General features: G+C 35.9%; 6 protein-coding genes and 1 pseudogene across 6 annotated transcripts; 3 read left to right on the forward strand and 4 right to left on the reverse strand.

The window, feature by feature from the left end:
* Nucleotides 1–459: 459 nt before the first annotated feature.
* LOC125188797 (serine/threonine-protein kinase Nek5-like) lies at nucleotides 460–4,244 on the reverse strand. The gene is made up of 15 exons (XM_048085851.2): nucleotides 4,088–4,244; nucleotides 3,828–3,937; nucleotides 3,660–3,726; nucleotides 3,320–3,385; nucleotides 3,195–3,241; nucleotides 3,064–3,109; nucleotides 2,872–2,952; nucleotides 2,742–2,784; nucleotides 2,607–2,656; nucleotides 2,437–2,518; nucleotides 2,306–2,355; nucleotides 2,146–2,219; nucleotides 1,886–1,937; nucleotides 1,441–1,815; nucleotides 460–1,360 (listed from the first exon to the last, which is right to left on the reverse strand). The coding sequence occupies exons 2-15, from the start codon at nucleotides 3,923–3,925 to the stop codon at nucleotides 620–622; spliced, it is 1,872 nt and encodes a 623-aa protein (XP_047941808.1). The 5' UTR covers nucleotides 3,926–3,937; nucleotides 4,088–4,244; the 3' UTR covers nucleotides 460–619.
* A 2,536-nt stretch (nucleotides 4,245–6,780) lies between these two features.
* Nucleotides 6,781–7,284, reverse strand: LOC125190013 (putative calcium-binding protein CML44). Its single transcript, XM_048087214.1, has one exon. It carries the CDS (start codon nucleotides 7,282–7,284, stop codon nucleotides 6,781–6,783), a length of 504 nt encoding a protein of 167 aa, XP_047943171.1.
* A 2,114-nt stretch (nucleotides 7,285–9,398) lies between these two features.
* LOC125190012 (putative calcium-binding protein CML44 pseudogene) lies at nucleotides 9,399–9,843 on the reverse strand (annotated as a pseudogene).
* Nucleotides 9,844–11,231: 1,388 nt separating this feature from the next.
* On the forward strand, nucleotides 11,232–11,714 carry LOC125190011 (putative calcium-binding protein CML44). Its single transcript, XM_048087212.1, has one exon. It carries the CDS (start codon nucleotides 11,232–11,234, stop codon nucleotides 11,712–11,714), a length of 483 nt encoding a protein of 160 aa, XP_047943169.1.
* Nucleotides 11,715–13,866: 2,152 nt separating this feature from the next.
* LOC125186750 (uncharacterized) lies at nucleotides 13,867–16,368 on the forward strand. Its single transcript, XM_048083196.2, has 4 exons — nucleotides 13,867–14,103; nucleotides 14,634–14,890; nucleotides 15,163–15,614; nucleotides 15,693–16,368. Exons 1-4 carry the CDS (start codon nucleotides 13,979–13,981, stop codon nucleotides 15,963–15,965), a joined length of 1,107 nt encoding a protein of 368 aa, XP_047939153.1. The 5' UTR covers nucleotides 13,867–13,978; the 3' UTR covers nucleotides 15,966–16,368.
* A 2,302-nt stretch (nucleotides 16,369–18,670) lies between these two features.
* Nucleotides 18,671–19,206, forward strand: CLV3 (CLAVATA3). Its single transcript, XM_048082488.2, has 3 exons — nucleotides 18,671–18,802; nucleotides 18,886–18,932; nucleotides 19,039–19,206. Exons 1-3 carry the CDS (start codon nucleotides 18,745–18,747, stop codon nucleotides 19,204–19,206), a joined length of 273 nt encoding a protein of 90 aa, XP_047938445.1. The 5' UTR covers nucleotides 18,671–18,744.
* Nucleotides 19,207–19,319: 113 nt separating this feature from the next.
* PDE247 (Tetratricopeptide repeat (TPR)-like superfamily protein) lies at nucleotides 19,320–20,918 on the reverse strand. Its single transcript, XM_048082486.2, has one exon. The coding sequence runs from the start codon at nucleotides 20,898–20,900 to the stop codon at nucleotides 19,392–19,394; it is 1,509 nt and encodes a 502-aa protein (XP_047938443.1). The 5' UTR covers nucleotides 20,901–20,918; the 3' UTR covers nucleotides 19,320–19,391.
* Nucleotides 20,919–21,562: the final 644 nt, after the last annotated feature.

Genomic DNA, 21,562 nt, shown 5'->3' on the forward strand with positions numbered 1-21,562 from the left:
CAAAATTTAATCTTAAATCAAATTAAATTACGTATTTTACGGATTTAAAGATTGATATTTCTTATATTTAAAATTAATTATAGTAATCTCTTCTAAAAATTTGTTTTCTTTAGAGCCATGTATAAGCCCCTACTGTTATATTCTTTCCGTCCTATTAAAAATGAAACGGATTTTTTTCTGAGTTGTACCATTATAAATAAAACATTTCCTAAATTGAAAATAACATTATTTCTATTTTTTTCTCTCTCATACTTTATTCTCTCTCCATTAATTCACAAAACAACGCAACATAAAATCATGTGCCGAATGTTTCATATTTAATGGAACGAAAGAAGTAGTATTTATTGTTATTATTAGAGGACCAAATACCCGATCCCTAATCGATGTTGGGGATCGGGTATCATGGCCCTTTTTATTGTTAGCAACAGCCAACAGATATTCAAAAATTTCGAGATCGGATATCCACAGCTGCGCGATCGACAACCCTAAATTTCATATACAAATCCTCTACTTCAAACAGTCTTCAATCGACAATACAAGTGAAAACATTGCTACTAAATTAAAACAAAGGCACCATTAAAAAAAGATGGAATAATTAAATGAAATAGATAAATAAAAATCATGCAAGCCTCCCACTGTCTTCAATCATCAACCCTTTAAGGCTCTTAGCCAGCCACATTGCTGTATCTCTTGGAGACACCTTTTCCTTCCCAAATGGCTTCAAAACCACTGCCAATTCCTCCAACTTGCTCTGCTCAAGCAAGTCCGCACACAGCTCCAGCAGCCCTTCGAGCGCGTCCGCCCGTTCGCTGAACGATTTCGCATCCGAGGAGACGGTCTCCTTCGCACCTGCCTCCTCTGGTGCGTTTGCCTGGGCCGAGACGGAAGAATCTGATGCAGCGTGGCAGATTGTGACGGATGAGGAGGCGTCTGTCACCGGCGAGACGAGGACTTCCTCGTCGCTCGCGAGGTTAGGAGACGGGATCTCCATTCGCAAAGCACACTGAGTTTCCTCACCACAAGCACTACCCTCCGAATTCTCGTGAGGCGTGGAGCTGCTAGGGGTCCGTACGTTGTTGCCAAGCTCAATTCCCCGGGCTGAAGATGCTGCGTTTCGACTGTTCCTACAATGCTGCAAGATTTCGTCCCGGAAATGCGATGATTTGGCGTGTTGATCACATTCCGCGGCTATATCTGTGTCGCGTCCCGGCTGTCTCATCCGAGCATGAAACGAAGAAGTTCTGTCGAGGGCTCGTTTACAAGAGGGCTCTGCATCAGAAACGAGCTTCGCAGGAGCAGAGGAAGGGGTTGTTACTTCATTTCTGGCTTTGATCTTTTGTGGAGTTTCCGTTGCAGACGACTGCAAAAAGGTTAATACATCAGAATCTAGATCGAAACGGACGACGGTTAGTTTGAGAAAACCAGTCAACTCTCCATCACCTGACGCTTCGAAGAAGTAATTTCTCTGCCTTTGCCTTCTTTTAGAGCCTTAATGATGTTCTTGATGACCCTCGGCTGCTTTGGCACGTCGCCCCTCTCAGCTTCCTTAGTGTTTGCAGGCGACGTATCGCTTCCTTGTAGGCAACCTCTCGACTGAAGCTGCCCGCAGACGCGAGTTTCAGCAATCTCTTCTTGAATCTCGCTCGCCATTAGGCTCTCTCTGTCGCTGCGTGAACTGCTGCTTTCGCTTTCGCTTTCAGCCATATCCTCGCGATGTTCATTAGCCGAAAAAATATGTTTTGTAGGAGCAGTGTAAGATTGGCGGTACTCAGCAACGTAAGGTTGCAGAAACGGGTGCTTCAACAGCTCAGACGCCTGATAGAGATTTGAAACCGGATTACATAAAGCCTTTGTAGAGTAACGAATGACATCTCGAGATACTTACACTGGCCCGTTGCTCGGGATTTTTACGCAACATGCTCTTGATGAGCATTTTCCTGCAATTAGAACATGCCGTGAATCAGTCAGCACGCGCAAAATGAACAGAGGTACGAGTATTTGCAAAAGAGAAATTCGTTATCAGATTAGTCCGAGTCTAGTGGGGTCGAAGCAGAAAGAAAAGGTCGGTAACTTCTCTCTATCCACCCCTTCTCGTCTCGTCTCAAAGCAAAACGACAAGATCAACGAGAAGAAATAGTTACTTACAGGGCCGGGGAGTAACAAAGAGGCAACGGGCCAATGGCTGATCGGTTAATCTTGCTTATTAAGCCAGCCATATCCTGAAAGCACGCACAAAGCAAGAATGTCAAGACATGAGATAAGTGAGACGAATCCGAATATATAACATACAGTTTAGCAATCATACAGAAGCCTTGAATGCACGACGATGTGCAGCCATTTCGTACATACAGCAACCTGTTTAACACAGGAAAGACAGACATTCAAGTTGGGCTCGTTCTACATCGGTAGAGAAGATTAAAATAGGTAATTACATACCAAGGGACCATATATCAGATTTCAAACCATAAGGAATATCAGCAAGTAGTTCAGGGCACATGTAATTCGGAGTTCCGACAACCTGTGCAAAAAACAAAGATGAAGGGTTGCATTCTTGAAACCTTTCGCCACAAATGTCGATGCAACGAATGAGATGGAAGAATGCTTACAGAAGAAGTCAAATCATCGGCTTTCAAAGTTTTAGCAAGCCCAAAATCCCCTGCTCGAACAAAATATGATAAAGGATAACATCAACGAGGCTTTACTCGAGCTAGAAATTACAACAGCAACGAAATGAAGCTTACCTAGACGAATATCTTGATCTTTGGTGAGAAAGATGTTGGAGCACTACCAAGATAAATAAACCATATAAATCATTCAGGCAGACAAAAAGAAACCTCGAAATACGACTAGGCTTAACACCGAAACGCTTACTTTGAGGTCCCGGTGGAGAACAAAACCAGAATGAAGATACTCGACTGCCAACAACAGCTGAGTGAACCACTTCAACAGTTTCTGCATCTCATCATTATAATCGATTCTTAGCCGGCTATGAAAAAACAGGATGAAAATAAAACAAAACAAAGTATATCTGAGAAACATCACAAAAAAGGGAAAGACACAAACCTCCTCAGGAAAGTATTGGCCATTGGCTTTCTTCATAAGCTCAGCCCTATTCAGTTATCATCACCAAACATCTGAATCAAATTCGACGAAACCATCCAAGCACAACAAACACGACATACGCAAATACTTACATGTCACCACCTTCACAATATCCAGTAACTATGCAAACAAAGCAACCCTGCATACAAGAAGCTAACTAAATGCCCAAAACATAGCACACTAATCACAAAATGTTACTATCTTTTGCTGACATTACCTTCTCCACCCAAGCTTCCTTGAACTCGACGATGAACGGATGCTGCAGCCGAGCAATTAGGGCCATCTACACACCCAAACACCACCACAATAAGCTCACCATTCACACACAAAATTCACCCTCCAACGTATCAAACAAGATGAAATTTTGAAATGGCCATCTACACATCCAAACACCACAAAATGCAAGCACACTAAAACACCATTTTACATAACAAAATTCAACCTCCAACATATCAAAAAGATGAAATTTTGAAATGACCCTTTTGCCAAGAACAGTAAGAACAACAAAAGCAACCCTACACCTCAAAAATATAGAGGAAAAAATCAATAGAAACAACCTCTTGATGAGCTGATCTCCTGCAACGTTCTGTTTGTCTAGCTAATCGAATCTTCTTCAGCACATACCTATTAAATTACCAAAAAAATAAAATAAAATCCATATTTCTTCGAAAATCAAGAAAATTAAGTGATGGGTCTTAAAAAAATGACATCTTTCTCGATCTTACTTTTTCCTTTCCAGCTTGTGATTAACCAAAATGGCTGCACCAAAAGCTCCACGCCCAATCTGCTCCATGATCTCATAATGATCCATTTTTGACTCCATCCTCTCAGCAATCTGTCCACATAAAAAAAGGGGGGAAATTGAAAACTCTTGAGAGTGAAGAAATTTGTGATATTTATTACTGCGAAAGCGAATGAACTGAAGTGGTGCAGGCAGTGGCAATGTGCATGAGCGCAATAAATGAAGATTGTGAAATTAATTAACCTAATCTTTGGATTTTCTGCAGATTAGATTGAAATAATTTGTTGAGTAGAAGAGATTCAACAGACTAAATCATCGGAAATGAAGGTAGCATTGAAATGCAGTTAAATCTGGGCACTTATTTTTTTATGGGTTTAATTATAAAGCTGGGAAAAGTTAGAGATGAGAGAATATATGCTTCTGTCTGAGTTTAAATTATGTTTAATCTATACTTTATTAGGTTTGTCACATACTCCACATTATTATTTTATACTGATAAGATTTAGCTTTGTTTGGTTTTGTAGTAGTAGTACTATATAAATGGTAAATAATTAAGAAAAGATTAGCTTTTTTATTAGATATTACTAGTACATAATTATTTTCAAATCTATTTTAATTTGTTTTGTTATAGTATGTCTTTATATAATATATAATAATATAATCTCTTTTTTATTGGGGACTGACCGAAATGGAAAAGAGTGACTCTTAATGGGGGACGGAGGGAGTAATTAATAATAATAAATATTTATATAAATATAATCCAATTCAATTTAAATTTTAGGAGCATTAATATGTACATAGTACAGTTTATAAATGATACTCAATTTACCACAATTATTACATTATGTCATAATTAATCGTCTATGTGCAAGCAAATTATAAATGATACTCAATTTACCACAATTATTACAATATGTCATAATTATATCATCCAACAATATTTTATGGGTTTGGCAAATAATTTATGTATTCAGTGAGATTTTGTTTTGGTGTGTATGCAAATAATTTATGTAATCCAATGATATTTTGTTTTGAAATATCTCTAATTGTTAAATAATTATTGAAATGCAGTGAGATTTGGTTTTGGTGTATCATGGATTTTTGTGTTATACATTCATTCAATGGAATTCTCTTGTTATTTTTTTTAAATAATTAAACAATATTGTGTGTATGCATAATTGCATATCATCATCATCATTACTTGATAGAATCATAATGTATTCACCTATACGCCATTAATAATTGTAAATGTTTCGTGTGTTGCTCGACAATATTTATTACGAAATTGAACATTCAATTTACTATTTTTCGCACTATTTGTACACACTAGTTTGAGGTTAAGTGCTATTCATATATACAAGGATGTCGCATGTTAAATGCGACGACAAAAAATAGTGAATTTAATACACAAAATAAATTGAAAGTGAATTATGTATATAATAAATTTTCGTGTAGTTTGAACTTTGATAAATTATTTCGTTATAAAATTATTTAATTTAGTACACAAGTTGCTTCGCTGCATTCAATATGACATTCAATACGACGTCGGTTTAGTTGGTGTCTGATAGTGGCACATAAGTAAGTCATCAAGTCGTACTAATAACAAAATCTATAAATTAATAATTAAAAAATCTCAACCAATTTTAAAACTAATATGCAAAATTGAAATTTAGAAAAAATTACAAATTTAGAGACAAATACCACTTTGATTAATGCATGAACTTTAACAATAGGTTTGAACGTTGCTTGAAATGTAAGTAAAACAATTACTCCATAATTGTAAATGAGCATTATAGATTTAGTGGGTCGGCCAACCAGACTAAAAGGTCTATATTCACATATAATAATGAAAATGGGTGAAGTACGCCAATTGGCGCACTTTAGCGTGAAGCGTGTGATTTTGCAAGCCGGATTGGCCATCAATGTTGGGCCGGCTATCATGTCTCTTCCCTTTTCGTTGGCATTGTCTATCATGCGCACATGGTGCTTCCCGGAAAAACAGTACTGCCGGATTGCAAATTGTGCGTGTCAGATCATTATTGTGACGCCATGTTGCGATGAGCTCAAATATATCTTCAGTGTGTTATGGGTAAGAATCATCTCAACATCAGAATGAATATTTGACACTGTTCATAAAGACATGAACACGATTTTATAAATATTGACACGACCTGATAACGCGACGAATATCCAATTGTTGGCCAATTTTTTTTAGTTAATTGTGGACTTCTTTTTACTATTTCCAAATACAAAAATTTCACGTAAAACCGAACCAATATTAATTCACTAATCTATATTCTATGATAGGGGATTACAATAATATGACAAGAATTATTGAGAAATTGAATAAAATGGGCCGAGCTTTTGTGAATAAGATTACTATCAATTGAAAGTTATACTTATGGGCTAAGTCCGTATATTTTGTTGGGCCCATCTAGTAGAGGTGAAAATTAGTGAAATTGCGAACTAATACGATTCGCCATATTTCATTTATCTTTTACTCTTCTAATTATTCAATTTCAATTAATAACACTCCAATAATTTTTATTCTCTTACTTTATCAATTTACATGAAATTTTATGTCTCACTTTCAACACTATTGCTAGTGGATGGAGCCCTCAAAGAAAATTACTTTCCCCGTCCCCCAAAAATATGGACATATAAAACGGCACGAGAAATAATGTATAATTTAGAAAATAAGAAAAAAGAAAAAAAAATAATCATAATATTGTTAGTGGAGAATGAATTGGTAATAAATCTGAACAAGTGATAAATACCTTAAGATAATGTTCAACTAATAAATAAGATAGTTGAGAGATATAATATGAGATAAACTAAAATAAAGTTCTAAGATCAAAAAGACCGAACATCACACAAGTTTTTTTAGGACAACATGCAGAAATAATATTGAAACATGATCACAAATAACTAATCAATTAAACACATTTTGATGACGTCATCATATCCTTAAACTCGTCGAAATCAATAACTCCATCACAATTCTTGTCGTAAACCCTTATCATATTCCTACACTCTTCCAAACTCTTCATCTTCAACAGACTCATCCTCGTCTTCGCCATCTGCAGATCCTCGCAAGATATGAAGCCATCCCCGTCGACGTCGAAAACCTTGAAGGCCTTCCGCAGATCCTCGCGGCTGTCGCTGCCCTTGGCGATCGCTCCGTAGAAGAACATGAAATCCACGTAGTCGAGATCGTTTCCGCCTACGAGCTTGTCGAGGTCTTTCGACGTCGTCTGGATCCCGATTCCGTGGAGAAGGGTTTGCAGCTGGGAGACGGTGATTCGGCCACGGTTGCTCTTGTCCAAGCTCTTGAAGAGGGTGAGGAGATCGTCGCTGCTTACTGGTGACGTGGCCTTGTTCTTGCCTTTGCCTATGTTCTTGAAGAGGGTGTGGAGATCGTCTGTGCTTATTGATGACATGATTTGAATTAATGGATTGGAGATTGTGATTTCCTTTTTTAAGGGTTTTGGTGTGTTGAGTTGTTGTTTATTATGTAGACATTGGATTGCAATGGAGCATAATAGATTACAGTGTACAATATTCTGAATTATGGTAATTTCATCGATCATATTCTAAATTTTATACCCCCGGTCTCCTAAATATTGTACACACTGATTCAACACGGATTATAAGAAATAGTATAATGAAAAATTAGTTGAAAAAGTTAATGAATCGTGTGTATAACTCTTAGGTGAGTGAAAATGTGGAACATGGTGTCTGTTACTAGAAATCTCATGTTAGAAATTTTATATTTAATTTTATGGAACAGACGAAACTGACAAAATGTGAGAAACTTACAACTTTCAAGAATAGAGGGAGTACTAATATTTATCAATTATCAATTATGCTCCAACCTTTAGTAACTATAACAACTTTATTAATGTTAGATTTATATAATATGATTTTGCGAATTCTTTATATAGATTTACAGATAGGATTAAAATGATATGTAATAATCTTCAGAATTCTTTCATAATCTTCAACAGCGTGGTTGTAATAATCTTCAAACTGTGTCGTTAATTACCATTCCTTTGATACCATTTTCGAATTCTTAATATTTTCAGATAGGGAAAATGATCTATCATGATCTCAACTGGTTTGTAATCAATTATAACCCTTTCGTCTACGAAAAATACGAAAAATAGTGTGGGTTGAAGATGAGGTGATTTTTAATTAATGATCTATCATGATCTCAACTGATTTTCAATCAGTTATAACTCTTTCTTACATTATTTTCTCTCTTAATTTAATTTACTAGTCTTCATTTTAATTATTTATTACTATTATTTTTTAAAACTAGTACAAAAAAACATCTCTATTAACATGAAACAAAGGGAGCAACTTGTAACCCCTATCTTAGAATATAGATTTAGTTGCAAGTGAATTAACATTGGTTTGATTTGTACATTAAATTTTGTATTTGTAAATACATAAAAAATGTCCACAAATAACTCAAAATGAAAGTGGCCTACAATTGGATATTCATCGTATGATCATATTGTGTCATTTCCGGTTTGCCACGTGGCAGTGCCTTTCATAAATGTGTACATAAAATCCGTGACATTCCAAAATGTTCAGTTTTATAGAACAAAGGAAGTAATATAAAATATTAAGAAGGGATGAATACCTTAAAATGATGTTCAATTCGTCATGCAAAATAATAGTGATAGATGAAATTTGTCTAAGATAAAATTAATCATATGAGTGAAGATGAGATACATTGCTGAAACAGACCAAGAGACATTAAAACAAGATACATTCCTAAATTAGAAGTCGAAGCACATGGAGGCCGTTTGGACAAAAAGCTCCTAAAAGAGAAACTCAAAATGGATTAAAATTAAAACGAAATTAAAACAAGATGAAAATCACAAATCACAACACAAAATCAGAATTAATTGCTAGTAAAATCCATATCAAAAGGACTGAAAATCAGAATGTATTGAAACATGATAACAAATAAATCTTGGATTCCAATTTTGCCCTTCAAATAAGAAATCAGTCAAACACCACTAGATGACATCATATCCTTAAACTCGTCGAAATCAATAACTCCACCAGAATTCTTGTCATACACATGGATCATGTCCCTAACATCTTATAAAAATGTCTATTTTTATAGAATATAAAAATATTAACAAGTGATAAATGCCCTAAGATGACCTTCAATTCGTTATGCCAAATAATAGTGATAAATGAAATTTTGTCTAAGATTAAATTAGTCATATATGAGTGAAGGTGAGATACACTGCAAAGACAAATCAAAATACATTATCATGAATCGAGCTTTTAAAAAAATAACAACCTTTAGTCACAAATAAGCATGCTTAAAAAGCTCCAAAAAGAGAAACTCAAAATGGATTAAATTAAAACGAAATAAAGGCAATACGAAAATTACAAATCACGACATGAACAAGAGCTACTCCTAACTTGATCCAGAATTGCTAGTAAAATCACACAAATTTATTATAGTACTTATAATAATGTATTGAAACATGACTACAAATAAATCTTGGATTCCAATTTTGCCCTTCAAATAAGTAATCAATCAAAATTCAAACACCACCAGATGACATCATATCCTTAAACTCGTCGAAATCAATAACTCCATCAGAATTCTTGTCGTACACATGGATCATGTCCCTAACATCTTCCCGGCTCTTCTTCTCCATGAAACCCATCTTCGTCAGAGCCATCTTCAGCTCCTCACAGGATATGAAGCCATCGTCGTCGACGTCGAAAACCTTGAAGGCCTGCCACAGGTCCTCGTCGTTTTCGTTGGCGATGGCTTCGTACAAGGACAAGAAATCCGCGTAGTCGAGATCGGTTCTGGGCACGAGCGTCTGGAGATCTTCCAGCGTCGTCTCGATTCCGATTCGGTGGAGAAGGGCGTGCAGCTCGGAGATGCTGATTCGGCCACTGTTGTCCTTGTCCAAGCTCTTGAAGAGCTTCTGGAGATCGTTTGTGCTTATTGATGACATGATTTTCAATTTTAATCGAGTGTGATTTTTGATAGTAGTAGTATTCTCTTGTTGAAATTTATAGATATTGGATTGGATTGTAGCATAATAAATTACAGTGTAATATATTCTGAATTTTAGAAATTTTATAAATCGTATTCTTAAATTTAGTCTCTCCGTCTCTCAAATATTGTAATTTCGATGTAATATGTTTTGAATTTTATAATTTTATCAATCTGATTCTTATACTTACTCCCTCCATTTTAGATATATAATTAAAAGTCAGTGAAATATGATTCTTACTTTTATATATTGATGTATTTATTAAAGAAAATCAATCAGCTTTTTTTTATTGCGCAAAGATGGCTAGAATCACATAAGCCATCTTTACAATAAATATTGACTCATTAATTTGGAAATTAAAAGAGTGGAATACTAAAGCAAACAAAAATTTGATACTACATCTCATACGGGAGTGTTATATTGCTAACTCATAACTTAATTGCTAACTATAATTAAATAATAGCCATTAGATATTCAAATTAAGGGATTAGATCATCAACCCTGAAATGGCAATACGATCAACGAAAAACGTCAATAAGGCCATAGGATTAATTCCAAAAAATATCAATAGGGGTATTAATGTCAATGAACTACAAAATTAGTTATAACTAACTTTTAAAAGAAATCCCAAAACTTTAAATTCATATAACATATATCAAATTAAAGATAATTTCATAAGGATTACAACGATATCCTACATGCATATGTTCTGACGTCAAAATTTGAAAAAAATACGAAATTTTTTATTTTTTTCGGACAACAGAAATGTCAACATACTATATAAAATATGTCAATATAATATATGTAGAATGTCAATATAAGCCATGGGTTAACATTCTTAAAGCATTGTGTTGACATTCTCAAAGCATTGTGTTGATATTTTCGAAACACTATATTGACATTTTCATCCAAAACCCTAATTTTGAGTTTTTTTTTATCTTTTTTTATTTTATTAATAAAAATGAAAATTACACGCGGCAAATTGTAGACCACACGTTTTCTAAAATCCTATGACCTTAAATTAGTTGTAGTTAGCAATTAAATAATGAGTTAGCAATTGATCACTCCCCACATCTCATATTACTAAATTCAATGGTATAAATATTTAGTAGAGATTTAAAATCACATCTAATGTTTTCATTGACTAACCTTCAAACGTCCAAAAATGAATATGACTCGACTACCTTGAGACAAACAGAGTATAATTAAGAAAAAAATTGATAAAATTAATAAAAATCAGAATCTAATCACCATAATTTATTATGCTCTAATCCAATATTTCATCAAAAAAATATGAAAACCCTAAAAAAAGAAATCAATCACATTATTCTCCAATAAATAAAATCATGTCACCAATAAGCACAGACGATCTCCACATCCTCTTCAACAACTTGGGCAAGAACAAACTCACCTCATCGCCAATAAGCAGCGACGATCTCCTCATTCTCTTCAAGCACTTGGACAAGAGCAGCACTGGCCGAATCACCACCTCCCACCTGCAGAATCTTCTCCGGGGAATCGGAATCCAGGCGACGTCGAAAGAGCTCAAGAAGCTCGTGGACGGAAGCGATCTCGACTACGTGGATTTCTTGTTCTTCTACGAAGCCATCGCCAAAGACAACGGCGAGGATCTGCGGAAGGCCTTCGAGGTTTTCGACGTTGATGGAGACGGGTTCATATCTTGTGAGGAGCTGGAGATGGCGCTGACGAAGATGGGGTTCGTGGAGAAGGAGAATTTGGGGGATTGTAGGGATATGATCCGTGTGTATGACAAGAATTTTGATGGATTTCTTGATTTCGACGAGTTTAAGGATATGATGTCATCATGAGATCAAGTGTACATTTGTCCTAAAAGTTAAACTTGTGTGTTTTTTAGTCATTTTAACTTGGATCTTAGTTTGTTAAGCAATTCTGAATCGACTGATTCTGCTCGATCGGGCTTGCGGACTAAAAGTCTCTTAACGGGTGGCGGGGTTTGAACCCGTGACCTCAAGGTCACCACAGCTCTGCGCTGCCAACTGTACTACAACCGGCCGTTAGTATCTTCTTGCTTCTTCTTTTTTTGTTTCTTATCCATTTTTAGTCTGTTTTTAGGAGAATTTCCCCCCAAGCGGCCTCCATGTGGTTCGATATCCAATCACTGCTTCTCACTTTGTTATCTTGTAATTTAGGTGTATTTTGAAGGAGTCGTTTGGTTATCATGTTTACTTGTGTCTTAAGACCAGCATTTCTAATTTAAAAGGTCAGTTTGGGATAATGTATTTTCACCCCTCTTTACAATGTAGTATCTCATGTTAACCCATGTGACTAATTCAAATCTAGAACTAATTTTGATTTATCTCATATTCTACTTCAATATGAACTTGTTTAAAGAATCGAACATTATCTTAGTATGGATATGAAATACACTTAATTGCACAAAATACAGAAACATACAGTTTATGTCATATAAAAATCGCATCTAATAATTTCTTTCATAGATTTAATGCTACAAATATTTCATAGAGATTTAAAGCACATGTAATATTTTCATTTCAGTGATTGACTACGATATGCGATGTGGTTATCAAATTTGATTAATCTTAATCAACAAGACTAATTACATCAAGAGCAATTAACAAATTAATTGATCATAATTCGCTATATTTGGTGCATTTGGCTATAAAATTATCACCACCAAGGATAATTATATAGAGATTTAATGGACAAAGTCTCGTGACTGTCGCGAGATTTGACATAATTCGCGCAATTTGACGTATAATAAATACTATAGCTAAAATACTTCCTCTCCACTAGATGAAATTACCACGACATTAGAAAAGTTAGAATTCACATTCTCAAAAATCAATTAATTTAAAAACTTGAAAAGGTCAAATAGGATTTTTTTTTTTCACACGTACTCGAAGACCTGAAAAATGGTTGTCATTTGTCAAAAGAAAATTCAATTTGAATGGGTCCTCCAAAGCATATGCAGGCAAGTTTCCCTACCTTGTTTCTATGTCTTGAATTTTCTAGGTAGATAATCAAATGAAGAGGTTGCATGAAGCTTTAACAAAATATCTATTTGATTTTATCAAATATAAACTTCAAACTATATTTTTTCAATATAATTAATCAAAATATTATTTTCAGTTTTGTTAAAATTCAGTAACATGTATACTATCTAGAATTTTTGCCAAGGTAGATAATCAAAAGAAGAGGTTGAAGCTTTAACAAAATATCTATTTGATTTAATCAAATATAAACTTCAAACTAAATTTTTTCAACATAATTAATCAAAATATTATTTTCAATATTTTTATTAAAATTCAGAATTTTTGCCGTCGTCGATCAAATTCCGCGACATTATTATAAAAATTTGGTTAGGTCGAATAATTGATCACTACTCTTAATTATTTAGATCAAAATTCAGGATTATTACTAATTAAAGTGTAATTTTTCAATGCAAAATTACTTCCAAAAAACGGATCTTCTTAAAATCGACACTAAATTACTCGAAATCGAACGAACAAAGATTAATTTTGTTATAAGAATGATCAACATTTATAGTTTATACTAGGATTAAATTTTTTTATAATTGAGGAAACTCAAACCGGGGCATGTTAAGGTGCCACCACCCTTTAAAATAACATCATACCATCATTCCTAGCCAATCATTTGTACACGTGGACGAATAATAAGCTGTCATGTGGCAAAAAAAATCCTTCCAAAAAAGACAGCCAGCAATTTGCTGGTCTTCATACAACAATTTTTTTTGTCCAGCAATATTAGATTGTTGTATAGTGTTTGTAATGTTGTTGTGTAACGTTTATAATATTGTTACATAAATAGTATCACGGTTGTCATTTTAACACAGACCAACTCAACCCTCCTAAATTTACTTAATCAAAGATTACTTAATCGTGTTATCATAGAAGTCAAAGTCGCGAAAGCGACAGTTGAAGCTTCTCACATAGACCAAGTAAACTAGCAATTAAATTCCTTCCCCCTTCCCATCTTCTCAACGATTTATCAATGAAACTTGACACAACTTGAGCTCGATCATCCCAGCTGTCTCGGCGGAGGAGGAGTTGACAGCAATCAAATTGGGGAAATGGAGGAGAGGCAACCGGAGCTCGGCGGTGTATGGAAGAGGGTCGTGGTTGTCGGCGGCGGCGTTGCTGGTTCGCTCATCGCCAAAACTCTTCAATTCAGCGCCGATGTAACCCTCATCGATCCGTAAGCCTATTCTTCTACGCATTTCGTCGATCATTTCAACTGCAATATTGTCAATTGTCAATTACTATATCATTTCCTCACAAATCTGGAACTCTTTATACATTGCTAATTAGTTGAGGTTTAAGATGCAATTTATGTAGAATTTAGTTGTGATTAGGCGAATCTCAACACTGAAAGAAGGCGAAGGAGAAAATATAGTCGGTTAGTCGAGGAAATCCGTTGGTAATCATGATTTATTCGCTTTATTTTCACCTTCATATTCAGTAACAGAGCAAACCAGTTGAATAGTGAGAATTTCTCCCTAAATTTTGAGTTTGATCCATTAATCACTAATAAAATTTGAAGTCCTCTGTGTCTATAGTCGTAATTGTTGAGATATTCACGTATGAGTTGCACCATATCGAAAATAGGAAGTAAAACGTACGAGTTGTCACTAGGATTTGGTTAGTTTCCCTTCACGTATATAGTTGAATCTGCAGTGTTACTGGCAGAAGTTGTTTATGCATATTCATATCAGTAACTGAAAACAGGAAGGAGTACTTTGAGATTCCGTATGCGAGCTTGAGGTCGAAGGTGGAGCCGGCGTTTGCAGAGAGATCCGTGATTTATCACAAAGATTATCTCACCAACGGGCGTCTCGTAGTTGGCAAGGCGATAAGCATCTCCAACTCTCAAGTATTGACCTCAGAAGGCCATCAGATTACCTATGACTACCTTGTCGTTGCCACTGGCCACACCGGGTCCTTCCCTCGCACCAGACGCGAGAGGCTCACAGAATTTCGAACAGGTACTGTTTCATAGCTGCAAAAGCCTGTGTAGTCATGTGAGTTAATGTTCTGTTTTCGTGTTGAGACTTGAGATATGATTCATCATAGCTATAGTTGTATAAACGAATCACAATCGTATGTTTTTTTTTCGAGTTGAGACACGATGATAATTCATCATAGGATGAAATAATGCTATTTGGTCAAGAACTAATCTTAGATCTTCACATTCTTGTAAATTGGAAGTTTGTCATAGAGATTTATGTCTAAAATTGTGACAGATTCGTGTATGCAGAGCACGAAGAGATAAGATCGGCCGACTCCATACTGATTGTGGGAGGAGGCCCTGTTGGAGTGGAGCTAGCTGCAGAGATAGCTTTTGATTTCCCGCAGAAGAAGGTCACTCTTGTCCATGAAGGGTCCCGGCTAATGGAGTTCATCGGGGCAAAAGCCGCCGACAAGGCCTTGCAATGGCTGAAGTCGAGAAGAGTAGAAGTTTTGCTGCGTCAATCAATTGATCTCGAAAACCTCTCAGAAGAAAGCAAGACATTCGAGACCTCATCGGGGGAAAGAATTATAGCAGACCGCCTCTTTGTGTGCACGGGGAATCCACCCGCCTCGGATTGGCTGAGGGAGACGTTCTTGAAGGACAGCATCGACCGGTTTGGGAATGTCAAGGTTGATGAGAATCTGAGAGTGAAAGGGTACAAGAATGTCTTTGCAGTTGGAGATATTACGGATGTTAAGGTAAATAGGAGGATTCGTTCATTAGATTTATACAGTGGTTTCAGTTCTCGTTTTATAATTTATTGAGTTATGTTTTAGGAAATCAAGCAAGGGTACTTTGCACAACAACAAGCTATGGTTGCTGCAAAGAACTTGAAAGTGTTGATGGAAGGAGGGCAGGAGAGGAAGATGGCGATCTACAAGGCGAAACCGGGCAAGATCATAGTCTCGTTGGGGAGGCAGGACGCAGTGGCGCAGTTTCAGTACTCAACGTGGATCGGACTGGTGCCCGGTATGATCAAATCAAAGGACTTGTTTGTTGGGAAAACGAGGAAGAAGTTAGGTCTTGATCCTAGGATTGTGGATCATTGAGTTGAGTTTTTGAACCTTTGGTGAGTGCTTCCGTGCTTTTCGAATTTTTCGCTTATCGTTCGTATTTTTTGGCCCTACTACGTTGGCCCAGTTGGTGGGGCGACGATCTCATGACCGTCGTTCAGAGATGTGACGAGTTTGAATCCCACCAACAGAAAGGTTATTAAAAAAAAATGTTTATCTATTCATATTTGCATTTATTTGTTTGTATATCATGTGAAATATCGTACATATATAGATTGAGAGTTTATTCAACTCTAGTGATTTGCTTTGTTTTGGGAGTTGAAAATCGAAATTGAATGTTCCTGCCTCTGGTTTTAGCATCAGAACTTGGATTTTTCTAAGGCAAACTTATGTGTATTTACTTGGATTTTTCTAAGGCAAACTTATGTGTATTTATTTATTTACTCGTATATTTATTTAAGACATTGTACTTACACATCAATTTATTAATAGAATAACTGTATTAAAAATATTTGAAGATTAAAATGACAAATAAAGTGAGTTAAACGAGTCATACACTAAATAAGGCATACCAATTAGCAAAATTTGGTGTAATTCAATCGCAATAATACTACTCCTACTATGGTAAGAAAAATAATGGATAATAGTATTTTACTATAATGATTGAAAATCACCTGGGTTGACCACTATCACAGTAATGCCAGAGGATTTCAGTTTGCGATATATCCTTTCAAATCAGCATTAATTCACTTTGATTCCAATCCTAAACCCTATAATGACGTCATAATAAAATTTTATATTTTAATTTCTCTAGAATCTATTAAATGTTTTTCCAACCCGCATGGTTAGCAAAAAATCCATAAATTTACATTCAAAAGCAATTTTACTACATTAAAAAACAATTTATTCTATATTTACTCAAAAGGAGGGCAACAAAGTTAGATCCACCTTATCACATTTTTCAAACGTACTTCTAAATAAATAAATGAGAAAATATCACTTGATTTTTAAAATAAGCGCAATCTTAATCTTGAGCATCTAGAGAAGTAGCAATTTCATAGCAATCGAAAATCCAGATCTTATACAGATTAATCATTTCTAATAATTACTATTTGACATCAGCATCACCACTGTCAATATCATAAAAATAAATGCGTCCATATATCCCAATAAATAATTATTTTTTAAAAGAAAAATAAATTAAAACAGCTGCTTGATTAGACTGTATGAAAAATACCCAGATATCTGCAGTAGGTCTATCAAAATTCAGATTTCACCTGAAAAAAAATTAAATATTAAATAAAGAGAATTTAAAAGAAAATGTCCTAAAAAGAGATTTGCAGAGGAAAGTACGTACTAAAATTGGGAATATTCTCTCTTTAACGGAAACAAGGCCTTATGTCAACTTCATGCACCTTTTATTAGTACTTTTTTTATGTAAATCAAGATTTTATATAGATTTTGTTTATATTTTAATTTAGTTAGAGAACTTTTCAATGTAAATAAAACAAATGTACAGCTATATTAGGATTCGTCATCATGTTTTTTATTTTTATCGTCGACCAAAATTTATTTTCATCTATTAATTTATTTTAAATCATTCTAAGTAAATAGCCCTATTTCATTTTAGACTAATAATAATTCAACCATTTTATATTTTTTTTTCCTTCTCCTACTTTAGTAACTTTGTATTAAAACTCGTAAATTCACTGTCTAACTTATTTTTTCGAAGCCATTAAATAGAGTAAATTATAATTCTAATTTATTATTTAGATTCTTTTCAACTCAATAAATAGTAATCACGATCATGAATTTCTTTTCAGTCATTCTTCCTGCCAAAATTATTTAAATGCAAAAACTAAACAATCATATTCTACTTTCTCGTACAATAAAATTAGAGATTTTAGAGACAATATGTTCCAATTATGAAAATGGTAATAAAGAGAAAAAATGTAGTTGAACTAGTATTAAATCCCACGTTATGGAACAATCTAAGAGCATTTCTAAGGGGAGAGGTAAACTAATATGAATACCATATTTACCTTTTCTTTATGAAAAAATTATTCTCCAAGGGGAAATTATTTGAGAAGGTATTATATTTTTTCCCATTTTGAAGAGGTATCTTTACCTCCCCATCAATGGAGAGGTAAAATCTTATAACTACCATATTTGTCTTCTTTTCATAAAAAAAAACCTTCTCCAAGGGGAAGGTATTTGACAAGGTATTACACTTTATATTTTTTAATATATTTTGTACTATTATTTTATTTTTAAAAAATAATTTACCTTACTATTACCTTTTTCCTTTGGAATGTGTTACTACTTTTTAGAAGGGTATCCGTATATTTCACTTTTTTAAGTTTCTATATGCCTTCTCCCTTTGGAGATGCTCTAGCAAAGAATATGTGCTGGAAGTGTTCAATTAATTGATCGTATTAACTTGTTATGAAATTATAAGATTACACGGCATTAGAGATCTTCCAATATTAATAGCACTAGAAAATAATATGGGAATATGGAGTACAATAGAATGTTGAGGGAAGGTAGTGACGTTGTAAGTGTCAGTGTCACCTGAAACGGCGCCGTCCCTCGAATCACAACAGCTACGCATTTAGTACTATCCACCAAAGCCTTTTATTTGAGAATTAATACAGTATCACATCACACAAAATCCCTCTTCATATATTCAAAAAATGGCTGCTTCAGCAATCATTTTTCCGCCCAAATTTCCCTCTATAAATCTCCCCTCTCCACCCATCTCTCTCCTCATCCTCTCCCCAAATTAATCTCACTGCAAAACCCTCTCATCTCAGCCATGTCAAAAACCATCTCCATCTTGCTCCTCTTAGCCCTCCTCCTCCAACCCTTTGCTGGTCTCCTCTCTCTCCCTCTATCTCTCATGAAATTGTAATTCAAAAACTGCTTTTTAACATGGTTTTATCTTCATGTTTTGCAGAATGCAGCAGCAGGGGAGCCAGCTCCATGGAGATTATGCACAAACAGGTATGTATATATGTATATATGTATATATCCTACACACTAATGCACACACAAAAACACACATGTATGTAATATATGGTTTTCTTGATTTGCTGCAAATTTTGATCAGTTGTTCATGGAGATGAAGAAGAAGATGGCCTTGAAGAAGCTGATCCTTGACCACGGCCCCTCTGGCAAGAACGAGTTGCCGGAAGATTGGCAGCTCAGGGGGGTCCCGGCCGGCCCCGACCCGTTGCACCACAACGGGCGTGAGCCGAAGAAGCCACAAACTCCATGATTTCAAAATGAACAACGGAAAATAGAAAAATGCTCTGTTTTTTTGGTTATCTAAAGTCATCATCTATGTAATATAATATCCAATCAATGCAGGCAGATTATGTAATATCCAAATCACTACTACTTCAACTTTGTAAACCAATCTACTTTTATATATATAAATCAATCTCTATTTCAATCAAGAAATCAAATTGGCAAGAATTCGCAATTATACCTTATCTCATTTGACAAAAGCTGCAGCATTTTATGTATATTCTCTGCATCAAAATGAGACCTATCTCCGGCTACGAACTCGTGAATGGTGCAATCGATCTCGATCAAACTGATCCCGGGCTGCTTCTGCAGTCCGCGATCCTTCATCTTCCTCCTCACCTTCCCTGCCCCGCCCCAGCTCCCTGTTGCTGCGTAGATGTTCGACAGCAGCACGTAGTTAAAGTGGCCGTCTGGATCCGTTTCGCGTATGTAATCCATCACGGTCTCAGCAAGGTCAATGTCACCGGAAGCTCTGCAGGCTGCCAGCAGAGAACCAAACACAACCTCGTTAGGCTTCATCGGCATCCCCTCCACCACCCGCATCGCATCTCTCAGCCTCCCTGCACGGCTGTAGAGATCCACAACGCATCCGTAGTGCTCGATTCTTGGCTTAATTTTGTGAGCTCGTGTCATTTCTGCAAAGAGTTTCAGCCCCTCCTCGACTAGGCCCGCGTGGCTGCAGGCGGTGAGAGCTCCGGTGAAGCTCACACCGTCCGGTTCAAAACCGGATTCCTGCATCAGGTGGAAGTAACGCAGAGCTTCCTCTGCATATGCATTGCAAGCTAAGCCAACTATTATCGAATTCCACGAAACTAGGCTCCGTTCGGGCATTGTATCGAACACTTGACGCGCGAATTCAACACAGCCACATCTACAGTACATATCGATCAACGAATTGTGAACCCTAATATTATCCCTAAATTCACGCTTTGAAACAAATCGATGCAGCCAAAGCCCCAATCCCAGTGTTCCTATGTTAGCAACAGCAGAGAGCACCGAAACAATCGTCACGAAATCAGGATCGGCACCGGCCAATTGCATCTCTTGAAACCACCCCAACGCCTCCTCGAACTTCCCCTTCTTCACGAAACCATCAATCAGCACAGTCCAAGACACAGCGTCTCGTTCCGGCATTTCGTCGAACAGCTTGACCGCATCCCCAAATTGGCCATTCCTCATGTAGCCATTAATCATAGTGTTCCAAGACACCTTATTCCTCATATCCATATGATCAAAGACCAATCTCGCCGATTCAATTTCCCCAATTTTCGAATACATGTCGATCAGAGACGTACCGACCTTCACATTAGCGACATCCAGCCCGATTTTTCGCGCGTAGCCATGAATTGAGGGACCGAGCGAGGAGCCCTGCGATGGGTGATGTGCGCAGCCGGAGAAGAGAGTGATGAAGGTGATGTGATTTGGCTCGATTTCGGATACGCGCATACGGTTGAATTGCAGTATTGCTTTCGATAAACGGCCGTTTTTGCAGTGGTGAGCTATGGAAGAAGTCCATGAGGCAGTATCGGATTCGAAAGAATTGTTGGGATTGATGGTCTGGGAGCTTTGAAAGGAGCTGCGGTGGAGGTGGCGGCGATCTGGAGAATCGGCAATCGGCGGCGGTTGGCGGAGAGGCGGTGGTTTGAAGGCGGGAATGCTCATTGTTTCGAAATACAGTTGAAAATCGTTGAGATTACGGACTTCCTTTTATAAGATAAATATTTTTAGTTGTTTTACTCAATATATTTATATACTATGTTTTATTAAAACCTAAAAAGATATTTGAATTTTATTAATTTTATGAGACTGGTGTAGATTATTTTCCCAATTCATCATTCATAAGAAGATTGTTTAAAGCCAACATTTAGTTTAGTAGTGGATAAATTCTTAAAAATAACGGTTAGATTGATTTGCAATTTTAGAATGATTTATTAAATGTTATGATTACACCAATACTTTTAGATCACCACGGCACAATAGCTCAGTGGTATTCCTCGCCTTTGTAAGGTCCAGAGACGAGAGTACGAATCTCAAACCTACCAAATAAAATAAAAACAACACTTTTTAATTGGATTCTTTTTCTTTCTTTTTAAAGATCAATAATAATTTTTATGTAGCTTGATTAAAAATATCGAGTTTAATCTAGAAAAAGATTTTATGTAAAAAAAAACAATCGTTTAGAGTATATGCAACACGAATGTGTTATCCAAATCATCGTCTATACATGTAACCTTCCAACGAATATTTGTTCACAAGCGTCAAATTAAAGTTTATAAACTCAAATCCGTTGAAAGTTCAAAATATTAACTACAATCAAACCGAGT

Source organism: Salvia hispanica, chromosome 5 (assembly GCF_029641045.1).
Source record: "Salvia hispanica isolate PSC_SH4W2 chromosome 5, Shi_PSC_v1, whole genome shotgun sequence".
Taxonomy (NCBI): domain Eukaryota; kingdom Viridiplantae; phylum Streptophyta; class Magnoliopsida; order Lamiales; family Lamiaceae; genus Salvia; species Salvia hispanica.

Bases quoted from the DNA above. Each gene is read 5' to 3' on its own strand.
- PDE247 (XM_048082486.2), bottom strand. From the start codon at position 20,900: ATGAGCATTCCCGCCTTCAAACCACCGCCTCTCCGCCAACCGCCGCCG.
- LOC125188797 (XM_048085851.2), bottom strand. From the start codon at position 3,925: ATGGAGTCAAAAATGGATCATTATGAGATCATGGAGCAGATTGGGCGT. The intron at 2,220-2,305 runs GTATGATTGCTA...GCGTGCTTTCAG, and splicing joins GTCGTGCATTCAAGGCTTCT to GATATGGCTGGCTTAATAAG. The intron at 1,816-1,885 runs GTAAGTATCTCG...AATCTCTATCAG, and splicing joins ATCCCGAGCAACGGGCCAGT to GCGTCTGAGCTGTTGAAGCA.
- LOC125190011 (XM_048087212.1), top strand. From the start codon at position 11,232: ATGTCACCAATAAGCACAGACGATCTCCACATCCTCTTCAACAACTTG.
- LOC125190013 (XM_048087214.1), bottom strand. From the start codon at position 7,284: ATGTCATCAATAAGCACAGACGATCTCCACACCCTCTTCAAGAACATA.
- LOC125186750 (XM_048083196.2), top strand. From the start codon at position 13,979: ATGGAGGAGAGGCAACCGGAGCTCGGCGGTGTATGGAAGAGGGTCGTG. The intron at 14,104-14,633 runs GTAAGCCTATTC...AACTGAAAACAG, and splicing joins GATGTAACCCTCATCGATCC to GAAGGAGTACTTTGAGATTC. The intron at 15,615-15,692 runs GTAAATAGGAGG...GTTATGTTTTAG, and splicing joins GAGATATTACGGATGTTAAG to GAAATCAAGCAAGGGTACTT.
- CLV3 (XM_048082488.2), top strand. From the start codon at position 18,745: ATGTCAAAAACCATCTCCATCTTGCTCCTCTTAGCCCTCCTCCTCCAA. The intron at 18,803-18,885 runs GTCTCCTCTCTC...CATGTTTTGCAG, and splicing joins CCTCCTCCAACCCTTTGCTG to AATGCAGCAGCAGGGGAGCC. The intron at 18,933-19,038 runs GTATGTATATAT...AATTTTGATCAG, and splicing joins TGGAGATTATGCACAAACAG to TTGTTCATGGAGATGAAGAA.